At 48.9% G+C, this 18,703-nt stretch overlaps 1 protein-coding gene across 2 annotated transcripts in view; it reads left to right on the top strand.

The window, feature by feature from the left end:
* The window catches only part of DHX32 (DEAH-box helicase 32 (putative)), a 56,067-nt gene that overhangs the window by 35,939 nt on the left and 1,425 nt on the right, over nucleotides 1-18,703 (top strand). For both annotated transcript variants that reach the window (XM_055424415.2, XM_055424417.2), the window contains 7 exons: nucleotides 4,556-4,801; nucleotides 6,060-6,159; nucleotides 6,251-6,409; nucleotides 12,938-13,129; nucleotides 13,761-13,910; nucleotides 17,411-17,598; nucleotides 18,450-18,631. In XM_055424415.2, coding sequence (XP_055280390.1) covers nucleotides 4,556-4,801; nucleotides 6,060-6,159; nucleotides 6,251-6,409; nucleotides 12,938-13,129; nucleotides 13,761-13,910; nucleotides 17,411-17,598; nucleotides 18,450-18,631 — 1,217 coding nt within the window. The remainder of the gene's footprint in view (nucleotides 1-4,555; nucleotides 4,802-6,059; nucleotides 6,160-6,250; nucleotides 6,410-12,937; nucleotides 13,130-13,760; nucleotides 13,911-17,410; nucleotides 17,599-18,449; nucleotides 18,632-18,703) is intronic.

Raw genomic sequence — 18,703 nt, 5'->3', positions numbered from 1 at the left:
CTCACGTGCTGTGAGTTAATACCCATGAGCCAGGCACTCCCTGTGTCTGGGGCTCAGCTGAAGCATGGAGGCCTGCATGTTTACAGGGTGGTGTTCCTAACCACTTCACCATCTTTTAACTTGAAGAAAAAGTGAAGTAGATTAACTGGAAAACAAAAATAAAGACAAATGAGACCGTCTAGCCAGATGGTCATGCAACTTGAAGCTGTCACAGGAAGGTGCTCTTAGGCAGAAGGTTTTCCTGGAAAGCGTTCCATCTGGTCACGGCCCTTTCCTCTGGGGCCGGATGTCTTCAGCGCCGGGGGCAGCAGGGGGGGCTGCGTCTTCCATACTTGTTGCAGGTATCATGGGAAAGCCCTGCGGATGTAATTGCTCTGAACACCTTGAACAAGAAGGAAATCAGTAAACAGTTGAAGCACCAGATAAGTATCTTAGGCACTTTCTAAAAATTCTGAAGATGTGACCTCCAAGCTTTCCGTCATCTAAGCTTGAGGAGTCCAAAGTAGATACAGTAATGTTTCTATTTTGCTCGGCTTTTTTTGTTTTTGATTTTTCCCTCCCCATTTGGAACAAAATTCAACATTAGAATCCTGTTATAACTTAAGTTTTAGCCGCTGGAAGGAAGCAAAGGAAAATTGACAAGCCTCAATTCTCAGAGCGTGAGAGCACTATGGCAGTGAAGTTTGAAGGCTTATTTTGATTGGACACTTGGGAATGCACTGCTGGAATCGAGCCCCCTCTTCCAGCTCGGGTAGCTGTGTGTGCCAAGGTTGCCACCTCCCCACCAGGAGGAATGTACCCAGGTCCCTGTGAGGCCTGGGCAACAGCCACGTGCAGGGAGACATAGATCAAGGACTTACTCTCCTCTGTGCAAATCTCTAAGCTTGCCTCGCTGAAAATGTGACGTGATTAGAATGATTTTAAAAATTGGAATAAATAGCTTTATTCTGATTATTCCAGCTGGCAAGCTTTCATTCTTTACAATCAGTAGCCTTGCTCTTTGCCTGGTTAAAAAAAAAAACCTGCCCCAAGTAGACCAGCTCCACAGGAAAGGGAAGAGTGAGCAGGAGGAGGTGCCCAGGTGACTGTGGTGTGGGCCACAGCTTCTGCCCTGCTGCCCTGGGGTCTCTGGGGTAATAGGTCACCCCAGGTCTTGCTGCTCTCCAGGCAGATCTGTCCGCCTGTGAAGCCCTTGAGTTAGTTCAGTTCTATCCAACAGGTGGTGTGGAGGGAAGGAAAGATGAGCTGGAGCGCTGGACAGGGGCCTCAAATCTTTGTAACAGTCACAGAAGGCATCGTTTTACTTAGATTTTTAGTGAAATCTAATCTAATGAAATGGGGCTTCCTGCTGAAGCTGAAACTCCAATACTTTGGTCACCTGATGCAAAGAACTGACTCATTTGAAAAGACCCTGATTCTGGGAAAGATTGAAGGCAGGAGGAGGTGACGACAGAAGGTGAGATGGTTGGATGGCATCACTGACTCGATGGACATGAGTTTGAGCAACTCCGAGAGTTGGTGATGGACAGAGAAGCCTGGCATGCTGCAGTCCATGGGGTCACAAAGAGTCAGACATGACTGAGCGACTGAACTGACTGACTTCCTTCATCTGGTAGTTAGACCCTTAAAAAAAAACAGATTTTGGAAACAAATTTAAAAGGTGTAAGAATTACATTGTGACATCTTTCTTATATGAGGTTGTAGAAATCTGGTTGTGATTTGAGAAAAATTTAATAGAAAAGTATCGTGTAAAACGTCTTGCTTTTTGAGCATTTTGCACTAATATACTTACTTGTTTATAGTTTTAGGGCATATAATTTACTCTTTTTCAGTGTAGTTGATAATGAAACATTTTTAAAGAGTATTTCTAAATTCCTGAATCTTGCAAATATATAAATAACAGTGATTATTTCCTGCTTGCTTCATTGCATTTCTGCTATTTTTTAAATGCTAAGTGCTAATGGGTAATAATTTTCAGAATGACCCAGATTAAAGTCCTGATTATGGAACGTGTATGTGTATATGCTTCTATTGGAAACCTAGAGATTGCTTTACAATTCTTAGTTCTGCCACCATCAGAGCACAGTGGTGCGTTCTCACTGATCTGAAAATAACTTTTGTTTCCCTGTCATTGTTAACAGACGTGAGAAATTGCCTCAAGCTTGAGAAATGCATGAAAGCAAAGACAGTACCTTTCACAAAAGGAAAGACATTTTGAACTGAAAGCAATGAAATCATTTATAAATTATATTTAACTTCCCCAAAGAAATGTTCTTACACAGTTATATCTTCTTTTCGTATTTAACGATACCTATAGACAAAAAGCAAAATGGCTGTCTGAGGAGGCCTTACAAATAGCTGTGAAAAGAAGAGAAGCAAAAAGCAAAGGAGGAAAGGAAAGATATAAGCATCTGAATGCAGAGTTCCAAAGAATAGCAAGGAGAGATAAGAAAGCCTTCCTCAGTGATCAATGCAAAGAAATAGAGGAAAACAACAGAATAGGAAAAACAAGAGATCTTTTCAAGAAAATTAGAGATATCAAGGGAACATTTCATGCAAAGATGGGCTCGATAAAGGACAGAAATGGTATGGACCTAACAGAAGCAGAAGATAATAAGAAGAGGTGGCAAGAATACACAGAAGAACTGTACAAAAAAGATCTTCACGACGAAGATAATCACGATGGCGTGATCACTCACCTGGAACCAGACATCTTGGAATGTGAAGTCAAGTGGGCCTTAGAGAGCATCACTACGAACAAAGCTAGTGGAGGTGATGGAATTCCAGTTGAGCTATTTCAAATCCTGAAAGATGATGCTGTGAAAGTGCTGCACTCAATATGCCAGCAAATTTGGAAAACTCAGCAGTGGCCACAGGCCTGGAAAAGGTCAGTCTTCATTCCAATCCCAAAGAAAGGCAATGCCAAAGAATGCTCAAACTACGGCACAGTTGCACTCATCTCACACGCTAGTAAAGTTGTGCTCAAAATTCTCCAAGCTACGCTTCAGCAATATGTGAACCGTGAACTCCCAGATGTTCAAGCAGGTTTTAGAAAAGGCAGAGGGACCAGAGATCAAATTGCCAAAATCTGCTGGATCATGGAGAAAGCAAGAGAGTTCCAGAAAAACATCTATTTCTGCTTCATTGACTATGCCAAAGCCTTTGACTGTGTGGATCACAATAAACTGTGGAACATTCTGAAAGAGATGGGAATCCCAGACCACCTGACCTGCCTCTTGAGAAACCTGTATGCAGGTCAGGAAGCAACAGTTAGAACTGGACATGGAACAACAGACTGGTTCCAAATAGGAAAAGGAGTACGTCAAGGTTATATATTGTCACCCTGCTTATTTAACTTATATGCAGAGTACATCATGAGGAACGCTGGGCTGGAAGAAGCACAAGCTGGAATCGAGATTGCTGGGAGAAATATCAATAACCTCAGATATGCAGATGACACCACCCTTATGGCAGAAAGTGAAGAGGAACTCAAAAGCCTCTTGAGGAAAGTGAAAGAGGAGAGTGAAAAGGTTGGCTTGAAGCTCAACATTCAGAAAACGAAGATCATGGCATCTGGTCCCATCACTTCATGGGAAATAGATGGGGAAACAGTGGAAACAGTATCAGACTTTATTTTTTTGGGCTCCAAAGTCACTGCAGATGCTGATTGCAGCCAGGAAATTAAAAGACGCTTACTCCTTGGAAGGAAAGTTATGACCAGCCTAGATAGCATATTAAAAAGCAGAGACATTACTTTGCCAACCAAGGTCCGTCTAGTCAAGGCTAGGGTTTTTCCCATGGTCATGTATGGATGTGAGAGTTGGACTGTGAAGAAAGCTGATCGCCGAAGAATTGATGCTTTTGAACTGTGGTGCTGGAGAAGACTCTTGAGAGTCCCTTGGACTGCAAGGAAATCCAGCCAGTCCATTCTAAAGATCAATCCTGGTTGTTCATTGGAAGGACTTATGCTAAAGCTGAAACTCCAATACTTTGGCCACCTCATGCGATGAGTTGACTCACTGGGAAAGAGTCTGATGCTAGCGGGGATTGGGGGTAGGAGGAGATGGGGACGACAGAGAACGAGATGGCTGGATGGCATCACCGACTCGATGGACATTAGTTTGGGTGAACTCTGGGAGTTGGTGATAGACAGGGAGGCCTGGCGTGCTGTGGTACATGGGGTCGCAGAGAGTCGGAAACAACTGAGCAACTGAACTGAACTGAACTGATAGACAACAAGTATTTCTTTCCGTGAATACATTATGCAGCTTTTGCCAAATTTTTAAAAATATTTATTTTTTAAACTTCTATTTTGTATTGGAGTATAGCCGATTAACAAAATTGTGATAGCTTCAGGTGGACAGAAAAGGGACTTAGCCATATAAATGCATGTGTCCACTCTCCCCTGAACTCCCCTCCCATCCAGGCTGCCACATAACACTGAGCAGAGTTCCCCATGCTATTCAGGAGGTCCTTGTTTTGCCGATAGTTCTATGTAATATGGACAGAGTTGTTTATAATGTACTTTACTGTCATGGATGATCTTTTACTTTAGGATATTGAAAAAGCCTATGAAATTGTCTGCCAAGAAGGATCTAACTTAAACCCAGATCTTGGAGAGCTGGTCGTTGTTCCTTTGTATCCAAACGAGAAATGTGCAGTGTTCAAGCCAAACGCCGAGACAGAGAAAAGAAGCCCCGTTTATCAGAGACGTGTGGTGTTAACGGCTGGCTGTGGAGAGTCTTTGATCTGCAGCAACACAGTCAAGTTTGTTATCGATGTGGGTGTGGAGAGAAGAAAGGTAATTGTTACTGAGTACGTAAACTGCCTAAATTGAGTAGGACAGTTATCAGACTGCTGACAATTGTCTTGGGTTCCTGTCATTTTGCGGTCATGGCCTTCTCTGTATTTGGCTGTTGTGCGGAGCAGTGCTGTTGCACACAGTAACCGAAGTCTTGAGCATAGGTAACTGCCTTTCATTAGCAGGTTGGTAGTCTGGAAAATTAAATTGATTGAGGTGCTAACGGGAAAAGTTTTAAGGAAACGCAACTACTAAAGCAAATTACTTGACTCCCAGACTATTCTTTTCTTCCATACATGTCTTAGGTGTTTTTGGTGGCCTCTTTATCAAAGTAATTAGCATCTTCTCCCAGGTAATTTACTAGAGATTAGTTTCAAGTACACTGACTTTTATTTTAGAAAATTTTGGCTTTATCGTTGACATGGTGAAATTCCATCCTAAATTTTAAAAAAAAGTATGCTTTTAATCACTGTCCTTAAAAATTAGGAAAAACAGAAATAGGATGGCTCAAGCTCTCAAAGACAGTGGGGTTTCGGAAGTCCTAGCCTGTAAACTGAAAAGAACCTGCCCTGAGTATCGATGCATTTACTTTTATTAGGTGCTGTGTCACTTTTATCCCCCCTGGAGACCACGGGTCTCCTAAGCATCCTTGATTACTATGACAGAGCCATTCCAGCTGTTAGGAAAGTTTCCTCGGAACCAGTTTGGGTTGACCTTACTGAATTAATCCACCATTCAGAGAACCCAGGCTTGTCACTTACCTTTAAACTCACACCTGAGAAGAATCACCATCAGTGCCGTCTGTAGCTTTATATTAGCTGATTGGACCGGGAAGGCCCAGCGTGCATTATAGAGGTGAGACCCTGGGGGTCACAGTCCGTTTGAATAGAAGCTTGAGGAAACGTGGCACTGTCAGAGGATCAGAGGATCATCCTTTTGTCCATGGGGCACGTGAGTATCTGTCCCCATCGGGCAGCTGGCGCTTTGAGAAGTGGCATCCATGTTTCAGCAGACAATGCAGAGCCCTCATATTTATAGAAGCCACAGTGAAAGCAGACAGCCCTTAAATCCATTTATCAAAGCTCTTGCAGTTTTCATCTCCAGGCAAGTGAAACAATAGCAAATATCACAAAAGTAATGAGTCAGTAGCAGAGAAGTCCATGAAGTCAGGTGCTACAAACAGCAGTCACTTCAGGGCGAGCAAGCCTATGGGGTCTTGAGTGAGCCGATGCTCAAGCCGCTGTCCTTCCGTTCAAAGGTGTACAACCCCAGGATCAGAGCAGACTCGCTCATCACGCAGCCCATCAGCCAGAGCCAGGCCGAGACCCGCAAGCAGATCCTTGGAGCCTCTCCCTCAGGTAGCCCCGTGGGCCCCAGAGCCATGCATGGCGGTTCCTGTCTGCTGGCACCCCAGACATGTCAGCCCCGTCTTTGCCCGGTTTCTTCCAGGAAAACTCTTCTGTCTGTACTCCGAAGAATTTGCCTCCAGGGACATGCGGCCGCTGAAACCAGCAGAGATGCAGGAAGCCAACCTCACGAGCACAGTACTCTTCATGAAGAGAGTGGACATCGCGGGCCTGGGCCACTGCGACTTCATGAACAGACCCGGTAGGCGCGGGTGTGGGTCAGCAGGGCGCCTGGCTGCAACCCTGCCCACTTAGCTCCTGCTCACCCCCAGTTCTCAGAGCGGGTGGCCCCCCGGCAGAGCAAGCAGCTGAGGGCTTTGACTTTGTCCTGAAGCATTGTCTTCACTAGAGGTAAACATTCTCCGAAATCATCTAAAAATTTTGTAAAAAAAAAAAAAAAAGCACCGTCTAGGAAATAACCGTCCTGACACTGGAATGTTGTCTGCCATCAGACACAGGGACACAGGGAGACGGGTGGCCAGGCCAGTGGAAGCCAGGGTGGTGCAGAGACCTTCCCTAGAACCACAGGAGGTTTAATATCGAAACTCTCCCAGTAAACACTTGGAAGACCTGTTACTTTGGGCACCCTTGGAATCTAAGGTTTTCAACAGACTCCTCCCTAGAGGAGCAGTGGGATCTCCAGGAGAGGGACTGGGTGAGCTCCTCGTCTCGTCCAAGACAGACCTCCTTCCTCCTCTGTAGCCATCTCCTCCCTGGGAGCCATCTGTTCTTGCAGGAAAAGGGTCACTGTTCTCCAGCAGAAGCTCAGGCATGCAGGCGAGAGAGGCCTACATTGAACGCGTGTAAAGAAGGCCTTGGCCTTCTTCATTCAGGTTCTTGGGAAAATTAGCACATCACTGGGATAACAGCCATGTGGTCCCAAGCCTGAGGCTTGACCCTGAGGGTATCAGCCAGCTTGGCTTGGCACAGAGGTTCCCCATTTGAGAAGAGGTTCATTAGGCCTGGGCCCTTCCTTACTAGCTTGGAGGAAAGAAGCAGTCACAGGAAGTGATGTAAGGTTGTAAAATGTATGTAAGCAAACTCAGAACACATTTTTCTTCTACAGCAGTGGTTGGAGGGGATGGGCTGGGGCCCTGGGGGGTGGGTGATCAGGTCCAGAAAAGCTGGGAAACCAGGATTCCTTTAACCATGAGCCCTTAACGTTGCAAATGGTGAAGCCCCTCTGTCCTTGGGTCTCACTCTGGTCCCTGAGAGAAAGGAAATCTGGAAGGCAAGGGTGGGTCACTCACATCCATTTCCCCGGAAACCCCAGGGCATCTGTCGCCAGCCAGCCAGTCAGCACTCCAGACACCACCCCCTGAAGAGACAGGTTTTATTTTTGAAAACTGCTCATGTTGGGCTTCCCTGGTGGCTCAGACGGTCAAGCACCTGCCTGCAATGCAGGGGAGACCCAGGTTTGATCCCTGGGTCGGGAAGATCCCCTGGAGGAGGAAATGGCAACCCACTCCAATACTCTTGCCTGGAGTATTCCATGGACTGAGGAGGCTGGTGGGCTATACAGTCCATGGGGTTGCAAAGAGTCGGACACGACTGAGCAACTTCACTTTCTTTCTTTCTTTCATGCTGTTGCCTGGGCATCTTGTTCTCATGCTGGTAGTTACTTGGTGGACCAGTGTGACGAGAGAAGAGCAGGCCTTGTAACATCCAGAGTTTTAACAAGCAAATGGCACAGCACAGCCAGAGTGCAGCGGGACTGCCGTGTTTCTCAGTGGTCACCCTCTGCTGCTCACTCCATACGTGGGGCTTAGAGCCGAGAGCGGGGAACAAAAGGGCGAGGGAAACAATTTATTCTTGTCTCCTGGCGGTATGCATATAACTGTTTTCTGCTGTGCTTTGGGAAAATACAACCGTGGATTAACTCTGACTCATCGTTTTGAAAGGGAAAAAAAAAGATGATGGTTGCAGCTGCTGCATTTAACACTGCTCATAAATGAAATACGCAGATGCAGCAGAGCGGCCACCCTCCACAGGACTCACAGGCCATGTGAAGTGGATTTGGCGTCACTAGGCTATTCATCCAGTTCCCTTGGCCTGTGTATGTGTACGTGCGTGCTTAGTCGCTCAGTCGTGTCCGACTCTCTGTGACCCCGTGGACTACAGCCCACAAGGCTCCTCTGTCCGTGGGGATTCTCCAGGGAAGAACACTGGAGTGGGTTGCCATGCCCTCCTCCAGGGTCCCTTGGCATAGCTCTCTTTAAAAAAATCCCTCATTTTCTTCCCTAGTGTTGAGGACTGACTTCCACGGTGAGCGGAGGACGCAATCCCTGTTGACCGGGGCAGGGAGTCCAGGGCCAGCCGACCACTTGAGGTGCTCCTAGGCATCTTCCCTCTGGGTGGGGACAGGCTCGCCGAGTCCAGGGCCATGCCGGACGTCACCTTGGTATCTGGCGGCCAGACGACTGGCATTGGAACCATCTGTGAAGAGTGGACCCAAATGCAGACTTGCCGGATGTGGCATTCGGGACGAGACAGGGCCGTCTCAGAGACGGGGGAAGGAGGAAAGGGCAGGATCAGCTCAGGGCCCCGAAGATGGGTCCAGACTCTTGACCTGTGGTGATGAGGCTGGGACTTCTCGGCCCGTGAATCAGGGAGTCAAGACGCTCCTCAGTTTTCTCTTCCACTCAAGGAGCCTGGTTGGTGAGTGCGCCCGAGAAGTGGTGGGTTCTTCATCGCGAGAAACGTGAGATTCTGCTATGGAGTTTACAAAGGGGCCGAAAATGTCACAGTCTGGGTGAAGAGGCAGTTGGGAGGGGAAATGGGCCGCGGGAGGGAGCCTGGCGTGGATCCTTCCATCTCAGGCAGGAAGCATGCTCCGGTCGCCCCCAGACAGCCGGGATTCGGCCCCGGGGCTAGCAGGAGGCCCCACCTCGGTTTTTGAATTCACAGAGGTCCCACGTCACCTGCCTGAGGTCCCACAGAGCCAACCACTGTTACTAGACGGCAGGGGAGGAGGGTGGAGAAGAGGCACAAATGTGCCAAAACCCCTTGAGAGCCAGTGTTGTGAGGCTCTCAGAAGCAAGAGGAGGTCATTTTGCAGAATGAAAAGAAAATCTGAGGGAGAGCTTAGAAGGCACAGAAGGGAAGCACCTTCAGCCCTCGAAACCCGTTCAGCCCTTTGTGGGTCCAGCGACTGTAGGATCTGTTATTTGGGCCCGCCTGGTGGAGGCTGAACGGGAAGGCCAGCCTGCCTTGAGCTGGGGGAGAGATGGAAACGGGGCTGTCCTCGGCACGCCAGGCCAGAGGCGGCCCGGATTTCAGGCACCCCAGCGCCCTGGCCCTCATTACCAGCCGCGTGACATTTGGTGAGCGTGTTGCCCGCTGGGCGCCTCAGCGTCTTCATTTGAACACGAGCGTCGTCAGAGCCGTCACTTCACAGAGGCAAGTACCTTCGTTCCTCTCTGTGGCCCCCAAGAACGATGACGTACATGGAGTAAATGCTCTGCTGTCACCACCCACGTGGCGTCCACCCGAACTCTGACACAGAAGGCTCATCGGCCCCAAGCTGCAGGAGAGCCTCCTGAGGCAGTTTTGACGGTGTGAAAAACAGGTACTGATCCACAGGCCTTGGCAGGCCGCACCGGGCTCCCTGGGAGGAGCCAAGATGGTCAGGAGCCGAGCTGGGCTTTGGAGCCGAAAGACACAAGACTGGAGGCAGCTGTGCTGACGGCACACAGGTTCAAACAGCTGCCGGCAGAAAGGCTGTTCCAGAGGCTGCTTCCATGGCCCAGGAGAGAGGCTGGTTAGCCCTGTGGCTTTGGCAAGTTGTCCTCCGTTTCCCCATCTGTAGCACGAGGACGGAGGGTCTGCCCTCTTGTGTCATGGGGTTATTAAGAGGTGCAAATGAGGTCGTTTATGCAGAGGTGCTCTATGTACGGTGTGACAGTAGGAGGTTGGCGCATGCCAGGATTGACGAGCCTGTCCTTGTGAAATTAAGTGAAACAGGGGCCTTCCCTTCCTCTCCAGAGTCAAACCGTTACTCCCATTGCCTGAAAGTCCCAGGACTATGGAGAGTCTACACCGCCCAGCCAGCCACCGTCACGATTCTTCTGTTTCTCTGCTCTGCGGGCCCTCTGTTGGGTGCACACGATGCCGCTGCCCCAGTCCTAACTCCTACCAGGCCTTCCCGCCCTGTCCAGCGATCTTTTTCCACCGCCGTCTGCATTTGTGTACATGTGTGTAATTCACACGTCTCCCAGGCACGGGGCCTGCATGGGGTGAGCGTGCGCGCCTGCTCTGTGCCAGGATTCCTGACGCCGAGTGCAGCTGTCCCCCGGGGCGGTGGTGCTCCGGTGCCGCCTGCTCTGTGCCGGGGTCCCTGACTCCCAGCACAGCTGTCCCGCGGGGCAGTGGTGCTCCGGTGCCACCTGCTCTGTGTGGGGTCCCTGACTCCTGAGCGCAGCTGTGCCCCGGGGCGGTGGTGCTCCGGTGCCGCCTGCTCTGTGCCGGGATCCCTGACGCCCTGGTATCCACACATCGCAGTTCCTCTGGCTGCAGGTGGCGCCAGTGACGCCACTCAGACTAGCATCAGCCCGAGTGTGTCGGGATAAGGACGCGAGGTGTCCTGTGACCCCAAGCCATGCCTCTGGGACCCCCAAGGGCAGAGGCTGAGCGGCACAGGTACGCAGCTTCCCGTCTTCATCTTTGCGTTCTTTGAAGTGACTTAGCAGCAGCAGCAGCAGCAGCACCCCTGCTGAGCCCCTGAGTGGAGGTCCCCTTGACAAGGAAGGGAACACACTGTTATTTGACATCGAAAATCCTGGCAGACTTTTCAAGGAAAGATGCCACATGAGGCTGTTGGTTCTGGAAACGACACAGCAGAGCCCTGGACCCCTCAGACCTGCGCTTCTGCTTCAGATCAGCGCTGGGTCAGTCCCTCCATCCAGCTGTGGGCTCAACCCTTATTGCAGACGAACGACCTGTCTGAGCAGCCTTTCTGCAGGTGCTGTGGCAGCAAAATGCAGATTCTGTCTTGGAACCTGGCATTTGGGCTTCCATGGGAAAAGGGTGCAGGAAAGAGTGTGTCAGTAGCCCTCCAGGTGACTCTGAGTGATGGCAGTGGGGCAGGCATGTGACCTTGCAGTGAGCTATCCCGCAGGGAGTACAGCGGCCGTGGGCAGTAGAGCTTAATAAAAATGATGTTTTGTTCATATTGAAATTGCCTTTGGAATAAAGCAGTGTGATTTTGCAGTGTTGTAAAGAGGCCTGGCACTAAAACATCTATATTCCGTTTGTTAGCATCGTTTACCATGGATTACACTTAAACAGCGCTGCCATAAAGAACCCTCATCTAAACCCTTTTGCTTTTACCTATAATTTTTTGGGCCGTACTGGGGAGCTGGCTTAAAACGTAGAATGCAGTGTTAGCAAACCTTATGCAGTTATTTTTGTGAGTGCTCCTTCACCTGTATCATCCGCATTCATTAACTTGCTCTTTCCAGCATAAGAAACCGCCCAAGAACTTCCTCTCTCCTGCTGTTAGGACCAGGAGCAGAGTCACGACATTATTTCCCCCAGTCACTCTGTGTGTAGCTGACTCAACTCCGGCATATGAAAATGAGGAGCTGTGCCCTCTGGGGACAGAGGCTGGCTGTCCAGCCAGATCCTCACAGGGACAGTTGCCAGATCCTGTAACTTATGAAGCAGCTTTGCTGACTTAAGGAAATTGTTTTCTAAACAGCCCTCGGTAATTAAGTTTGCACTCCCAGCCCCTCCTGCCCTGTGTAATCCGAGATGCTTATTTCTGCTGCTGCCTCTAGCTGTTACCTTTGATTTCATGGCTCGCTGATGGCACCTTGGACTGAATACTTTTTCTAACGAGCCCAGTCTGTTTGCTTCCCGGGGGCTGTGACTTCTCAAGGCCTTGCCCTTGCCTCAGGGTCTCTAAATGCACAAATGCAAATAGCTCTTCCAGCTCCCTTGTCTGTCTGCTGTTGCTGTCATCTGTGTGAGTTCTGGGTCAGCTTCAATTGGTGCGTTTTTCTCTTTATTGTGGGATTATATTTTCCTACCCCATGGTTTCTATTGGATGCCAGACATTGTCGGTCTCACTGCGCTGGATATTGGACACTTCCTATTCCTATAAGTATTCTTGAGCTTGCCCTGGGCTGCAGGATGATCCTTCCAGGGGTTGGTTTCAGGATTATGTAGGTGGCACTGGAACTGCGCTGTTGGGGTTGGGGTTGTGGGGGGAGTGTAGTTATTATTTTCTCCCCAGAGCCCCATGAACCGTGAGGCTTTGCAGCCTGGCCGGTGGGAACAGGCCTGTCCTGGATCACATGTGTGCACCAGGCACGAATCCTCTGTCCTTCCTGGCCTGGAGTGGTTTCTCTGATGGGCCCTGCTGACTGAGCAAGGGGCCCTCGTCCATCTGAGTCCTCCTGCAGAGCTCTCTCCTCTCAGGAAGTCTGACCTGCAAGCTCAGACCACCCGAGTCTCCAGGGACCCTCAGCACCATCTCCATGATGCGGGGAACCTGGAAGCTCCCCCAGTTCCCCTCCTACCACCACAGCCTGGAAACTCAGGGCAGTAAAGCTTCCTGAGTGATGACCTGTCTCACTGTCATTCGTTGCCTGGTGGTCTCTGTCTCACAGACTTCTGTTTCACTATTTTGCTTATCCTTTGGTGGTTCTGCGTGGGAGTAAAAGTCCAGTACCTGTTACCCCATCTTGGTGGTATGAGACTTTCTAATGGTTAATTTTGTCTTCCTCAGCACCAGAGAGTCTGATGCAGGCTTTGGAAGACTTAGATTACCTGGCAGCACTGGACAATGATGGAAATCTTTCTGAATTCGGAATCATCATGTCAGAGTTCCCTCTTGACCCACAACTCTCCAAGTCCATCTTAGCATCCTGTGAATTTGACTGTGTCGATGAAATGCTAACCATCGCTGCCATGGTGACAGGTATTCCTTCAGGATGGTTCTTTTTTCCTGCAGCAGGTATAGATTTAAATGAGATCCATTGACATGGGAATGAAATATCTTCAATTCAAATAGATTGAAAAGATAGAAAATTATAAGAATTATCTTAATTTGAAAAATACCTAAGTAAAAACCCAGTGAATTTCTTAAATCAGACAGGTGACAGCATACCACGCTTGCTTTTGCTGAAGTAATGGGTACCGATCAAGAAACACGTCACTGGAAGGATTCTTACCCCTGCTGATCTTGTGTGTGTTTTCTGTCTCCTTCCACCTCACTCACCTTGGTTGATAGGTTTAAATAGATTCCTTTACTGGCAGAACAATCAGAGGCTCTGCTGCATCGGAACCTGGGTTCCAGTCCTGTCCCTGGACCTCTGAGTCCCCAGGTCCCCCGACTCCCGCTGTAATACAGGCAGGGTGTCCACTGTGCCGAGCAGCCCTGAGTAAAGCTAACAGAAACACGTGCATGATGACAGCTCACCCTGAGTGTCTCTGATTTCGAAAACACGGTATTCCCAGAAGAAGACAGGAGCAGGGCTGCATGCAGCAGTGAGCCCCCTGGCGCCTGTTGTGCTGTTATCGCCAACCTTCTGACTTTTCGTGTCTTAAAGCTCCTAATTGCTTTTCGCACCTGCCCCGCGGAGCGGAGGAGGCCGCCCTGTCTTGCTGGAAGACGTTCTTACATCCTGACGGAGATCACTTCACCCTCATCAACATCTACAAGGCCTACCAGGACATGACTCTGAACGCCGCCAGTGAGCGTAAGTGAAAGCTTGCCATTTCTCAGAAATCACCTCCTAGTCCTCCTCTCCTTCCCAGAACAGAGCTGTGCTATGATTCAGCAAACATCCTCTCTCCCCCGAGCCCCTGGGTCACCTGAGCGGCACGGCGCTCCAGGGCCCCCTTGTGCACCCACAGGTTTAACCGTAGAGACACCTTCCCGCTCCTGCAGACGGGGCCCTGCGTCCACACACCCCAGCACTCAGCCCACAGCCTCCAGAGCGAGCCTGCTGGGGCCACAAGGACGGGAGCCCTAGACTTGCCCAGCACGGCCCTGCCCTCTCGGGTCCGGGGAGAAAGGAAAGAACTGGCATCTCCAGGTGCCCAGCAGTCAGAGCTGTGCCTTGTGCTTTTTCTGACATGGCAGGTTCACTACTAGATGGAGAGAGAATGTGGATCATTCAAAACACTCCCTCAGCCCACCCCCAGCCCCAGGTAGTAACGAAGAGGTGGGTGAGCTGAGGGAGACTGCTTGGCCGAGGAGGGAGGGGAGAAAAGCAGCCCGTGGAAAAGCTGCGGCAGAGACGGGGTGCGTCCGAAGCACGGTGGGTTATGTTCCCACCTACAGGGGTAAGCGAACAGCAAACTCCTCCACGGGAACTCCTGTTCCAGCCTTAAAGATAGGAAGGGGATCTAAGGCCAAGAGGGAGGAGCAGTGACGTGGAGGCGGCCCGAGGACTGGCTACAAGGAGGGATCTCAGGCTCACCTTTGTTCTCCACGAGGCTTCTTTTGCCTCCTCTGCTCCAACAGAGGGTGTGAAAAAGTATTTGAAGTGAGGCGAAAAATATGACAGCAGTCAGAATGGTATGGAGCAGGGAGTTCATTTTCTTAACGCTAAGAAGAAAAAGTTGTCATCGAGGTACACAAGGAATTTGGCAGCATCTTTGGAGAGCAAGCCAGATGACTTGGTCATCATGTGACCAAGTGCATGCTTTCACGGCTCCAGACAGGCCAGAATGGAGTGGACTGGACAGGACAGCGCCGAACGTCTGCAGTCCCCATGCCCGGGCCACGTGCACTCCCAGGTCAAAGCAAAACTGGGTCCAGCTTCCGTCATCACAGATGGAGGGAGAGAGGAACTTCACACTGCTACAGGGGACTGACTTTTAATATGTTAATAAAACTTGCAACTCGGGTAGGCGAGCTGAACTGTAACATTAATTCCCAAGTCAGCCTAGTAGTGATCTTTTTCTTACAGTTACGACATGAGAGATATTTTCATGGAACAGAGATGTGTACTGTAAGCTTTTGCCTCCTAGCCTGATTAAATGTCGTGGCCACATGCATCCTGGCTGTACACACACTGGACAGAAGGTTGGCCGTTAAGACAGCCTTTCCTCCGGACTTCAGGCTCTACTACAAAGCCACAATCATCAAGACAGTATGGTACTGGCATAAAGACAGAAATATAGATCAATGGAACAAAATAGAAAGCCCAGAGATAAATCCACGCACCTATGAACACCTCCGGAGAAGGCAATGGCAAGCCACTGCAGTACTCTTGCCTAGAAAATCCCATGGATGGAGGAGCCTGGTAGGCTGCAGTCTGTGGGGTCGCTAAGGGTCGGACACGACTGAGCGACTTCACTTTCACTTTTCACTTTCACACATTGGAGAAGGAAATGGCAACCCACTCCAGTGTTCTTGCCTGGAGAATCCCAGGGACGGGGGAGCCTGGTGGGCTTCCGTCTATGGGGTCACACAGAGTCAGACACGACTGAAGTGACTTAGCAGCAGCAGCATGGACACCTCATCTTTGACAAAGGAGGCAAGAATATAAAATGGAGAAAAGACAGTCTCTTTAACAAGTGGTGCTGGGAAAACTGGTCAGCCACCTGTAAAAGAATGAAACTAGAACACTTCCTAACACCATACACAAAAATAAATTCAAAATGGATTAGAGAGCTAAATGTAAGACCAGAAACTATAAAACTCCTAGAGGAGAACGTAGGCAAAACACTCTCCGACATAAATCACAGCAGGATCGTCCATGACCCACCTCCCAGAATATTGGAAATAAAAGCAAAAATAAACAAATGGGACCGAATTAAAATCAAAAGCTTCTGCACAGCAAAGGAAACTATAAGTAAGGTGAAAAGACAGCCTTCAGAATGGGAGAAAATAATAGCAAATGAAGCAACGGATAAAGGATTAATCTCCAAAATATACAAGCAGCTCCTGCAGCTCAATTCCAGAAAAATAAATGACCCAATCAAAAAATGGGCCAAAGAACTAAACAGACATTTCTCCAAAGAAGACATAAAGATGGCTAACAAACACATGAAAAAATGCTCAACATCCCTCATAATCAGAGAGATGCAAATCAAAACCACAATGAGATACCATTTCACACCAGTCAGAATGGCTGCTATCCAAAAGTCTACATGCAATAAATGCTGGAGAGGATGTGGAGAGAAAGGAACCCTCTTACACTGTTGGTGGGAATGCAAACTAGTACAGCCACTATGGAGAACAGTGTGGAGATTCCTCAAAAAACTGGAAATAGAACTGCCATATGATCCAGCAATCGCACTCCTGGGCATACACACCGAGGAAACCAGAATTGAAAGAGACACATGTACTCCAATGTTCATTGCAGCACTGTTTATAATAGCCAGGACATGGAAGCAACCTAGATGTCCATCTGCAGACGAATGGATAAGAAAGCTTTGGTACATATACCCAATGGACTATTATTCAGCCATTAAAAAGAATACATTTGAATCAGTTCTAATGAGGTGGATGAAACTGGAGCCTATTATACAGAGTGAAGTAAGCCAGAAAGAAAAACACCAATACAGTATACTAACGCATATATATGGAATTTAGAAAGATGCAAATGATAACCCTGTATACGAGACAGCAAAAGAGACACAGATGTATAGAACAGTCTTTGGGACTCTATGGGAGAGGGTGAGGGTGGGATGATTTGGGAGAATGGCATTGAAACACGTATGTTGTCATATGTGAAACGAATCACTAGTTCAGGGTCAATGCATGTTATAGGATGCTCTGGGCTGGCATGCGGGGATGACCCAGGGGGAGGATAAAGGGAGGAGGGAGGTGGGAGGGGGGTTCAGAAGGGGGAACTTATGTAAACCCGGGGCGAATTCATGTCAATGTATGGCAAAACCAACCAATATAATATTGTAAAATAATTTGCCTCCAATAAAAAATAAATTACCAAAAAAAAAAAAAAAGACAGCCTTTCCTGCCACTCGTGACCCAGATTAAGGGTCAGTGCTAGGGCCCTGCACTTTACGCAGCCGGTGGGGCCTTGGAGTCCCTGCAGCCGCTGCAGGTCCTGTTCCCTCTCCGCGTGGCAGAGCCACCAGAGGCCTCTGTCCTCGCCGCCTCCCGCCACCGGCTCACGGGACGACCTTCTTAGGAGACAGAGGACGCAGAAATAAGAGCATGTCCGGCCTGGGCTCTCAGCTGTGACAGGTCACGTCTAAGCAGCCTTCTGTTGGTTCTTCCTAGACTGTGTGGAAAAGTGGTGTCACGATTACTTCCTCAACTGCTCAGCACTCAGGACGGCAGAGGTTATCCGAGCTGAACTCTTAGAAATCATCAAGCGGATCGAGCTTCCCTACACAGAACCTGCCTTTGGCTCAAAGGAGAACACTCTGAACATAAAGAAAGCTCTTCTGTCTGGTTATTTTATGCAGGTAAGAATGGATAAGGCCACCTGTGGTGTGGTCTTTACAAAAATCTCACATACTCAGGACATCCTGTCAGAAGTCTCTCACTTAGGGTGATTATTTTATTGGTGTGAAAACCCTTATATGTTACTGAATATTTAGTATTTAAACACACGTCCCCTCAAGGGAGTGAAGAGCTAAGCGAGAAGGTTCCCTTTGTCCAAAAGGACAGATCTTTCTCATCACAGAGGGAGCTCTTACAGCACCCTGGGTGAACGTCAGTCGCAGTTCCTCACGGCACCTGGCTGTCCCCACTTAACTGGTGATGTGGCACCCAACAAGTAGAGACAGCATCCCGTCAGTTTCTTTCCTGGAGCAAAGGCTGCCTAAGGCAGCTGCTCTAAACTGTTAGTAAAGCCTGTTCTAGAAATGCATACATTCTTCACATCATAGTGAGACAAACACTGCAGCATTTGAGCATGGATTTCCTCATCTGTATGGAAACAGATGTCACAGGGTTATGGTGAGGAATTCAGTGAGCCAAAACATCAAGTGTAAAGCCCTGGACATCTGTGTGCAGTCCGCGATGTGGTAGGAACAGCTTTATTTCTTGACCAGAAACGTTCACCTTTGCAGCTGTGCTGTTTCGGCACGCTGCCCTGAAACTGATGAAATCAGTCAACAGCATCCTTATCGCTGGCTCTTAACTTTTGGGCAAAACATGTATACGTCTTACTCTCTGTATCTGAAAATGGGAAACGTGTAGCCAGTCTGTAGTTCATTCTCCATGAAGTAGTTTGGAATTTTTAAAACAGTATTTTTGCCGTATCCATCTCCACAGTAACACACCTTTTTCCCTCTGAAACGCTGCCTCTCAGATTGCTCGGGACGTGGACGGGTCGGGTAACTACCTGATGCTGACGCACAAGCAGGTTGCACAGCTGCATCCGCTGTCCTGTTACTCCGTCTCCAGGAAGATGCCTGAGTGGGTTCTCTTCCACAAATTCAGCATCGCCAACAACAACTACATCAGGATCGCCTCTGAAATCGCTCCTGAACTGTGAGTGCAGTGCAGCAAAAGGGCTTTCTTTTTAATTTCTACTTGAAGCGCACGTGACAGACTTGGGTTTCC

Source organism: Moschus berezovskii, chromosome 12, assembly GCF_049115385.1.
Source record: "Moschus berezovskii isolate FMDL1 chromosome 12, NW_MosBer_1.0, whole genome shotgun sequence".
Lineage (NCBI taxonomy): Eukaryota > Metazoa > Chordata > Mammalia > Artiodactyla > Moschidae > Moschus > Moschus berezovskii.
This window is presented reverse-complemented; position numbering and strand designations above follow the sequence as displayed.